We start from the raw sequence: 11,090 nt of genomic DNA, 5'->3' as shown, positions 1-11,090 counted from the left end.
TTATCCGATAGTCCTGCATTCACTGCAGGGATTAAGCAGTGCACACATGGCTTTGATCTCACTTAACACTACTCCATCTAGACAAGTGCTGTGACCCTTCTTAGTGCGGCTGACGCCGTCTTACATATTATGCTGTATTTTGTTAGTGCTCCTTATACGTATGGGCTCATCGGTGTAGATGTTTGCAAGTGCTACCGCGTCAATTCTGGGAGATCTGCCAGGCATCATACAGCATGCATGCTTTCTCTGAGGGACAAAACGGAAATGACAAAGCAATCACCATTCTGTCAGCATTGCCATGGTAGCACAGGCACAACTGTTTATCCCAAGGTTAATGGGATGACGCCTGGAACTGAAGGTGCCAGATTGAGAGAAACATGTGTCTATTTTACTTAAAGTAAGTAGATAGCAGAGAGTGGAGCCGCATCACACAGAAGTGTGCCCAGACCAGGTAGGATTAACACAAAGAATGGATATTATAAACGTCAATCAGCCCTGCTTCTTTCTACTCCTACATTAGAGTGGAAAGCAATGGAGGCATGGGTGAATGTCTGAATTCACTCGTGCCTCCATGATGTGACGCTAAAGTTTGAATATACAGCTTTTCCATTCAGCATATAGTTTGGCAATGCATAAACTGCAAGTACTGTAGTAAAAACTAAAATTGCCGACTGACTAAAGCAGCCTATGAGAACTATACATTTCATAAATGTAGGGTGTAAATGCAGACTTAGACATTTTGTCATCAAAGCTGCTTCAATTCATCTTGGTGAGGATATTTTAGTGCTTTGCACTGATAGCGGCGTGGTTGTGTGTTTTGCTTCTGCTACATTTGAGGCGACCTGACACCCATAACATTAATATTAATATGTAAACAAACTTAATATATACAAGCAAATGCAACCTCGTTCAAGGACGGCAGGCTACACAAATGAGCCACTCTTCACTCATCTCTTGCATTTAGAAGCCGACACGTCTTACTGTAAACAGCTGTGACAAGATGAATCAGTCTATACCGTTTATTTAGGCAGTTTATTTTTCCATCAGAATCCTGTCCTCTTGTTCATGCTTGGTGTACAACTACACATCAGATTCCCATCATGAAGCCAATGAAATGTATTCCAAAGTAACTGGTGACTGTATTTTTACAAGGCTTGCGGGGAAAAAAAAACACAAACAACAAGTAATGGCAACAGTATATAATATATATTAAGCCACCCCCAGCACGACAGGCTAAACCCTCACAAATAAAGTAATCGCACCTCGCTTTCACAGTCTCAACAAATATAGAACAGTACAGGCAGTACAAAGGTAGGATTTGTTGCACTGCTATTGCATTGTGTTGTATTACACCTTTTCAAGTGTTGATGACACTATATCTAACCTCTGTATGTCTCTTATTGAGTACAGATGATGCAAGAGAGATCACTGGCTTATCTTATCTTGAGGTTAAAACAAAATGAGCTTCCTACCGTCCTCAATATTATGGCCATTATTCTGCTTTGTTTTTTTAATCTGTTTTAGCATTCAGGATATACTTTATTTTTTTCTGCTAGCACTTTTTTAAAAATCATACTCTACCACACAGTCACTTCATTCACTCTTTTTGAAGCACTGACCAAATCACAGATGTAAGCGGTGATTCAGAGATTTTGAACCATGGAGGACCCACATTTCCTTTGCAACAATGGTTACAGATACTGTAAATTCTGCTAAAGGTTGTGATATTCCTGGAAGGTAAGAGCAGAGAACCCCACTCACCTCGTCCATCACAAGTATATAAAACTCTAAAGATCAGTATACTGCATGAATTTCCTGATAGCTTCATAACGATTTCCACTGGAGTGTGTCGTGCAGCCCAGTGTGTGTGAGCTGTTTTTCAGTCCTACTGTATGTGGCTGAATAGCTGCAAATGTGGCATGTAATGTTTTAGATAAATCAATCTACAGCATTTTGAAATGTGTACTTATTTTTAATTTGTTCACCTCAGCCTTGTAGAGCGGCAGGGCCGCGTTGGGAAAAGCTTAATCACTAGGATTATAGTCATTCTGATGGATGGCAATGAGACAGATTAATCGACTGCTGTGCAACCCTCACTTATCTGATTTTAGCGCTGCTCCTCCTTTTCTGTTCTTGAAAGGCAGAGTTATCTCCCCAGCAGTAAATGGGATGTAATGTGTGTTTGAATGGAAAATTAGCAAAAGATTACCTTTTTTTTTTTTGTTACTTTGAAGCCAGTGTCCAATATTTTAGTGGCATATGTGCACTCTGCTCATTACATCACATTTCTCAATTGATAAAGTGGCACTTTTGTTTGTTTGATGATATTTATGTCTAAGTTCTCTGTTGGCATGCGCCAGCCAAAAGTAAGCCTCCAACTGTTTCCTTTGTAACTTGTTCAGAGTCAACATCTGATCTGCCTGCACATAGCTGACCTATAGAATTTGTTCTCAGATATGTGAGTCAAGTTTTGTGAAACCCTATACATTTCAGAAACATCTGAAAAGGTTTTTGTAGTTTGCCATAATTTACTCAAGAGGAAAAAGATAAAAAGCAAGAAAATGCAGCTTGAAATTTCCCAATGAAGAATGAGATTTTTTTTTTAAAATTTATTTAATGCTGTTACCCCACATACCATAATTTGGCAGTTAGAGAAATGGTACATGTTGAAAGCAACTGGAGGCATTGTACTTCAGATGGCTCTGCCAAATGGAATATATTTTTTCTGCAAACACAAATGGGATGGAAGTAAGTAATAACCGCTTGTTCATCTGCCTCAACTGTGTGCTACTTTATCAACTGTATTTCCCAGAACTGTATAATATACGGCGAACCCTGCGCAGTGTCTGTATGAGCTCCAGTGATGCCCTAGAAACATTCAGAGACTATGAAAATTTAATACAATGGTGTGTGTCTGTGTGTGTGTGTGTGTGTGTGTGTGTGTGTGTGTGTGTGTATAATATTTATGTGAACTAGTATACTGCAGTCTAACTGATGTCAGGTTGACTAATACATCGTCTATCCCGACTGATATTATCTCAGAGTAGAGCTGCAACTAATGATTATTTTAATTATTGATTAATCCATACATTGTTTAATTTTTAAGACCTAAGGCTAAAAGTGTCTATCTGAGCATAACTTGCTTTTTTTAGTGTAAATTAGTGAGACACTTTCATGGAGTGTTGCATATCCTTTTTTTCAGCAGAACTTGAGCTTTCCATTTTTATTGCTTAACTTTATTATGTAGTATAATTGATGAAACTGTGTGTAAACATTAAAAAAAAATCAAAAATGGAACCTTTTTTCTTTTTTTTCATAGTTTTACTCAATTTACAATAACAAAGATCCAAGTAATTTGAACTTGGAAAGATGAACATACAAGTCTCTTGTTTCAGTTTCAAGTCTCTGGAAGTGTTTACTCTTTTTAGTTTTATTGCTGTTTTCTCCATTTACAGATTTGTCTCTAGGTGTTTTTTTTAACTCAGTAGTGTGATAGCTGCACAGACAGGGGCACATAACACTTTTGACACTTCCATGGAGTTTTTTTTTAAACTCCCATCTTAAATCGTTCTTACTATCCCTCTTTCTCTCCACTTAGTTTTTTCATTTGTCTCACTATAACCAGCCGATTTTCACCCTGTGCAACATCCGTTCCATCACACCCGCTGTCTCCCCCATCGCCTCCTCGCAAATGACTGACACTGTTGTTTCATTGACCCAAAATAAACGGAGGGGGAGGCATGGGTCCCCAAAATTGATATATAGCTACACCTACGCTACAGCCATGAGGTCCGGTAATGATATTTTTTTTACTTCATCACTGAAATTAGGATTGAACTGGGAAGTTGATGGTTTACTGTAATATATGCTATATTGGTGCAAAGCTCTAGCTGTGTAGTTTCAGGTGTCATTTAAATTTTTAAAAGTTTTTAAAAATTGCCGATCTGTTGACTAATCAACTAATTGCAGTTTTACCTCAAAAGTCACTTCCTATGTCCTGCAATTTCTTGTTACTTTTTGGTTGACATGTACAGTACATACACCGATTTATCTGCAATGAGCTAATATCAACCAATTTAATGTCCTGGCCAGTTTATTGATCTAGCTCTGTGGTTCCAGATGGAGATTTATTTCACTGCAAGTCATTTGACCAGTAAAAAAAAAAAAAAAAGTGCTAGAAAAATAGAGCTATCCTCTTCAGCCCATTTTGTTGTGACTTTACTGTACAAATAATTGTGAGTTTGTACTGAACGTTTCATATTAAGCAGAAGCTAAGCAACATGAGAATGCTGCTCAGTCTTCTATATGACCCCCGGTTTGATCTATCAACTCCTAAGGCTAACGCCATCTTCTCTCTAGCTTGTTAGATGTTCAGGTTTCTTCTTCAGCTTTGATATTCATTGAGGTGCTGATTGTCAGCAAGGCTGGCCTGAGGACCAACACCGTATTGCTTCATAGTATCTTAACCTTTAACCAATGAAGCTAAATGTCTAACTGAGCTTGAGACTTCTCTCGCGTTGATGGCAAGGTCATGGTTAATTTGTCAGCAATGGCAAATGGAATTGAAGATAATTGATGTTTTTTTCCTACATAAAGGTTGCATAGATGTTTCTGTGCAAAAACACTATTTCAAAATGGTTAACATACCTTCCATTTTATATAAATCCTTTGTGTGCTTGATTGGCAAGCAGCTTTCTCTTGCCTTATCGTATTAGTAATTCATTTATAATGGGCTCTGTTCCAGGGTATGAAATATAGGAGTTGTACTGGTGTACAGTCATAAGTTCAAGTCTAAAGCCGTGACTGACAAATCTAATCCTGCATGCTAATGCAGTCATTAGTTAGAAATGCAGCATATCCCTTCCAATGTTTACATGCACTCCAGTCCATAATCTTGCAGGTGCTATTTAGAAAACAACTGAGCTTAAATTTTAGTCATTGGGCAAATCTGAGACATTTCCAAGAGTCTCAAACACTTCATAGTGTACCTTTTTCCTAACCTAGTGACATATTCACTGGAGAGATAGATGAAATGATTTGTCTGCTGCGTTGTTGTTGTTGTTGTTGTTGTTGTGTGGCTGACATGCTGAAAAATAGGATATTTCAAAAATAATCTTGAATCAGTGGTTTTGGTTGAGGGACTTAAGCGCACACTGTCTTTGGCTACAAGCTGTTTATACATTGCAAGACATTAAGCCACCGTTGATCCAGCGTGTTTTATTTCTTGTATCTTTTTCATGAGCTGGTGCAAAGTTGCCCTGTATCTGCAATGAAGGGAATGATGAATATTGTGTTAGCCCAGAAAGGTTCAAATCCATGTCTGCTTCCTTGTTCCCCTGATCCTTCAGCTTTTGTTGTTGCATTGGCCCATTGTACCCGAGAAGGGATCAAGAGGACCCCTGTCGGTTGTGGATTATTCTTTTGTCGAAGCGCCACTGTAGGGGGATAGAGGATTAAAAGAGCAGACTGGATGGGAATTCTAGAGAACGTTAGTTTGTAGCACACACTGCACACGAATTGTTGTTTTCTACTTGATAACCTTTTTTTGTAGTTTAAACTTGTCAGAAGTGTAGACCCACAAACTCTGTACCCATAGGCTCACTTACATCAGTAGGTGCAGGGTAACACTGGAGGTATATGCTTCATTTAAATATGTATATCATCTATGGACAATAAATGCTGGAATTGCCTGTTGCTAGATGATGAATTTTCATTGTGTTTACTTGTTTTCCCAGCTGTTGGAGGGCTTTAGAGGGCACTGTAGCTAAATTAATATGAAAGAACCATTGTCCTCTTTCTCTCAGTTTCTGTTAAAGGCACGTTGAGCCTTTGCTGATGCTATGGCATGATCATTACCACAGTGTTTCTCATTTTGTGTGTCAGAACCAATATCCTTAGACAAAAGTGATTTCTGGGGACTGGTCTGCATTTTTTCAAAAACTCTTCTGCCTTCTGTTTCTGCAGGAAGCCATGGACCCCGAGGCTGGGCAGCCTTATTCCCAGAATGTGCTGCAAAGAACCAGTCACCTGTGGACATAGCAGATGAACATGCTCTGGTTTCGGAGGAGTACCAGGAGTTGGTGCTTGAAAAGTTCAACACCGAGTCCTCCAACCACACCACCATGAAAAACACTGGAAAGACAGGTCTGTTGTTCAATCAGTCTTACTTCACTTGTATATCACCCTCCGTACAGGTTAGGTCAATTCAAAGAGTTTACAGATGACTGAGAAGTTGGTACGACGCTACAAATGGTAATAATATTTGGTTGGTTCACATGATGAATTAAAAGTGTAATTCTAAAACAAAATAAATTTAATTCTAAGAAATTTAAAAAATGAGTCTGTAAACCCCAGGTAAATACACAGTGAAATCAAAATCCCAAATTTAATGTCTTTGTAGTGTTGTGCAACACTACAGTGTGATGATGGTGATGATATAGTGTACGATAATGGAAATTTGTCATTTTCCATACACTTTAGCTTAAGAGGTTATCCCTTTAATACATTTACCCCTACTTGTATGGATAGGAGGAAAACCTGCTGGCAGTATTGGGTCTCTAAGATTTTTTTTGTCATTGCGATGAAGTACCTTTAATCCTGGTATTTGATTCAGCAGATTACGCAAAAACAGATGATCCATATGGTCATTATATCCATAAACATCATTTATTTATGTAATTTATTATTTAGTTTCTAGGACATTTACTATTCCACAATGTTATCCACCCCTAATGTAGAGTATTACATTTAAACATATATTAAAATCTTTAAATCAAACAGGTTTTTTTATGCAGTGTTTCACACAGAGGCATTTTTTTACATACTCGCTCAACAAATTTAATATACAGTGAAGCGCATACCATTCACATAATATCAGTCTTTTGTCATTCTTGTAAACCCAAATGATCCCCCAAATTTCCTTATTATTGCTTTCATTGTGCTGTCTCCCCGCTCTCCCGCCTCTCACCATCCTCTTTGTGTGCAGCCTGCATGTCTTGTTTACAGAAACATTTTAAAGCTTACTTGATTAACTACTACTTCAAACCATTGCCACATTTTTTTTCACTCAGCAAATCTGTGGACTGTTGGTGGGAAAACCTTGACCTAAATTGATCTCCCCTGCTTTTGGCACTGTTTCTCTCAGAGAATAGTGTCATCTTTTGCATTTGATCATAATGAGAGTTGTTAGCCTCCATGACAACCAAGGCCACTGGGATGGCCGAGCAATGCTTTAGGCTGCTTATTTACAAAGATGGAAATAACACAGCTGGCTGTAATACTGGGCACATACAGTACAGAGGGAATTTTAGAATGCTAAGATGTACAACTGTGTAAATCAGGAAAATGGAACCACATTACTATGAAAGGCTGTTCAGAAGAGGTCGGCTTGCTGTGAAGAAAATTCACCTCACAGTATTGTGACATTGATTTGATATTAGTTTGTCCTAAATAATGGATCCTTTTTTTTTTTTGGTTTATTAAGCTATAGTTTGCCAGTACTTTTGGAATTACTATATGTAGGCCAAAAGCTTTGTGCAAACATTCTTCAGTCTTTATATTTAATACTACATTGGATTCACTTTAACTTGGATGTGTTTGTGCACTACATTATTTTTAAGATGGTGTTGGTTATTGATCCCAATAGAAGTTTGTCCTTCGTGTTCCAGGAAAGCAGTTTCAGTCTTGAATGTGATGCATTGTTTTCCAAAAGAATCTCTGGCCTTCAGAGTCCTCTTTTGTTTTGTATATCACAATTTGTTTCATCCTTGATTCTTTTTATTTTGTGTGTGTGTGTGTGTGTGTGTTTGACAGGTCTACCTTTTTCCATGCTCCTTCCTGGACAATCTTTTGCCTTTGTATTGTACTTAAATTGCCCATTGGTGTCACTGTGTGGTTGTCACAGTGCTGTGTTTCTCTGGAGCTGAGCAGAGAGCTGTTACACTTCACCCGTCTAAAACCCGACCGCTGTCAACTATGGTCATAAACTTTAGAAACAAAAGTTTCCAAACTACAAAACTAGCTGTACTAGAAAGAGAGGGCTTTTAGTAGTGGGAGTCAGAGCAGCACAACTTGTTTTTGTTTGCTGTAATGATTTTGGCTCTGGTGCTGACTGCTAGTGATGTTGGATGAACCAGATGTTGGTACAATTTCCCCTGCTGCTGTCCAGTATGACTGACTCTGACCGACAGTGCTGTGATCTGCGGTTATCGACTGTAAACTTAAGGACAGCCTAAGAGCTCCCCAAAGTGAAGCCAATGGGATGTGATTGCCCCTGGTGGCTGGTTGCTGTATAGGTCATAAATCCCACTGCCTCCATGTTAGTGGATGGACATGAGCCAAACTAAAAACCCAAAGTACACATCAGATACATTTTTCAGGCTGGTGTCAGTACAAGTGGTCATTTTTCTGGTAAGTTTGTTTTTAATAAGTTATTTTTATGATATAAAAAGAGTTGTGTTTTGGTTGATTTGACAGTTTTGCTGTGGTTTCTCTACTTCTGGTTGTTTCAAAAGCAAGATGGCAACCGTCATATTGTGAATACGACGGTTGCCATAATTTTTGGCTTCATTCTGCATAGTGGAGGGGAAATGATGATGCCATGTCCGTTGTATATGTCATTGGTGGTGACACGGTAAGAGTGCTCCATGGAGCTCGATATTTAGTGTTGTTTTTTGAGGCTGCCACTAGGGGCGTGCTAAAGTAGAGATGTTCAAATGCTGCACAGAGGGGCTTCAACATCCTTTTATACTGTTTACAGTAAAAGTCAATACTGTAATTAAAACCTGAGTGAATAGATCTAAAAGTTCATTGTGATTGATTTCCCAGCATTCCCTTGTGCCTTGCCCCTCTTTGAGATCGAGCTGATTGGGCGCTATTCAAACAGCGTTCCTCAACAAAAACATTTCTCAGTAAAATTTCAAACAATTCTCAACTACATTCATGAGGAATCGGAAGGCCCCAGAGACATTTGCATTGATCAAGGATTTACTTTCACACACACTCCCCTTCTTTCACAGGCTGTGATTCAAGGTCTTTTTGGCTTAGCTTCTAATTCCTGCTCTGCTGTTGGAGGGTTCAAACACACCAGAGGCTGCATTTCTAATGAAACTCTCAGGACCAGCCAACAACCCCTTTCCTAGACTTGTTGCACACCGGATTATGCTACTTCAACAACAGGAGTAGCAAGGATTTATTACCATCTCTGTAAATGTTTTGTGTCTTTGCAAATGAGTTTTACAGTTATGACCATGGGTAGCTCTTCCCTGTGCAGACTGGTTTTCACTTTGACCTAATGCTTTCAGTCTTGGACAGTTCCTGCATCTTAAGATGCTTTCCTTCATGCTGTGGGCCATCAGCTTAAGCAGCACTGGCACATTAATACTGCTGGCAGATTCTTTATCACCTCACAACAGGGACTCTGCTCAGCCCTCATCACACAAGGTTCTCCTCGTCAGATCTCTTGCCTTGTTCCTCCTTTTTCTCTGGATCTTGTATGGTTTCTTCAAAGTTCTTCCTGCTGTCCATCAAACAAAGATCTGTCTTTGTTGCCTTGATTTCATCCATTCTCTCTTCACAGCTTGTTCATCATGTCATCTGTGCTTACTGACAGTCTGTGTTTGCTTGTACATGCTCATCCTCTTGGTTTGCCTTGTGATGATTAAAAGAGAGACGGACTAAATCCCTCTGTAACAGGGTGGGATCAGCCAACAGAGCGTTGTATCCAGTCTGGCTAATGAAATCAAATGTAGACATGGTAAAGGGTTATTTTACTTGCATGCAACCTTTAGTCAGGGCATCAAAAGGTTTTTAATCTGCCTTGTCATGATGGTTTTTGCCATGGAAAACTAACACAGCTTCAACTCACCCTTACATGACACATTTACAAAATTTGGCTTCGGACTGAACTTTTAAAGTGAATGCAAATTGCTGGTGGCACATTAAAAGCCTTATAATGGCAATAACGTCCATGTTTTGACTTTAGGAGGAGGATTACATGGTCTGCCATGAATTTCAAAAATGTATTTGATCATTAAAACCACACTCAGAAGCCACTGCAGAGTTTCAAAATTAGATGGTGGTCAAGCTGGTAACTGATATTTTTCTTCTCTGAAATCAGGCATTTTGAAGAAACTGGATATGTCATTGTTGGGGTTAATTGATGGCTCGTGTCTGCAGAGTTTAATTTTACGGAAATATTTCTCACTCAGTGCAGAAGTATTTATAGTCCTTCACTCCCTGAATTTCAAGTCTCGGATAGGTGGTTAAGATCTAGATTGAATATCTCTGCAAACCTAACTGCATCCTGCAGTATGGAAATAACCTAATAGAAATATCAAGCTCATAAGGAAAATGAACACTCCACAGGATAAACTAAATCAATATGCAATTTTTAATATTAAGATTTAAATTTGCTACCAACACCATGGCCATCAGTATTCAGTGGCTGTGCTCCCAGAAATAAAATTAACTAATTTCCACTTTAAATTTATAGTCGGAGAGATCTGAGGCTAGTGAGCCAAGTTAGAAGGCACATATAACATTAAATTATACTAAATTGCACAAAATGATGTTAAATTTACATCACAGTCTACTTGGGGATCTGAAGGGCCTAGAAATTGGATAGATCTTTTCTTACAATGATATTTAGAAACAAAATGATCCGGCAAAAGTCATAATAAAGTCGTATTCATGTGTTATTGCGAATAAAACTTGGTTAATGTAAGTACTATTCAAAAATGTTCGTAAATAATATTGTTCCTACATGGAAAAAGTCATTTATTTTTCTGATAAAATTATCTAAAAACATTCTGCAGTGCAGAAACTGGTAATCATCTTGCATGAGAGAAAATGGAAAAATCCCTGCGGTTTTGCAGGCAGAAGGAATGGCATTACAACCTTGCAAGAAACTAACAGGTGGAAGAAGATCACAGAGCAGGTGAATACCATTAGGCTGTACCTTTCCAGCAAACCATACAGCAAGTTAAAGAGAGGACGACTTTGTTTGAAGCTGTTCATGACTGCTTTCTACAGTCGGCCGATGGAATGTGAAGGCTGCAGGAGGAAGCTGATCTGTGCTCCCTCTGAAGGGT

At 38.7% G+C, this 11,090-nt stretch overlaps 1 protein-coding gene across 2 annotated transcripts in view; it reads left to right on the top strand.

The window, feature by feature from the left end:
* The window catches only part of LOC109958951 (receptor-type tyrosine-protein phosphatase gamma-like), a 111,126-nt gene that overhangs the window by 54,457 nt on the left and 45,579 nt on the right, over positions 1-11,090 (top strand). For both annotated transcript variants that reach the window (XM_020597947.1, XM_020597948.1), the window contains one exon: positions 5,965-6,144. In XM_020597947.1, coding sequence (XP_020453603.1) covers positions 5,965-6,144 — 180 coding nt within the window. The remainder of the gene's footprint in view (positions 1-5,964; positions 6,145-11,090) is intronic.

This window comes from Monopterus albus, unplaced genomic scaffold, assembly GCF_001952655.1.
Source record: "Monopterus albus unplaced genomic scaffold, M_albus_1.0 scaffold36.1, whole genome shotgun sequence".
NCBI classification, from domain to species: domain Eukaryota; kingdom Metazoa; phylum Chordata; class Actinopteri; order Synbranchiformes; family Synbranchidae; genus Monopterus; species Monopterus albus.
The sequence above is the reverse complement of the archived record's forward strand: the minus strand, read 5'-3'. Positions and strand labels throughout refer to the sequence as shown.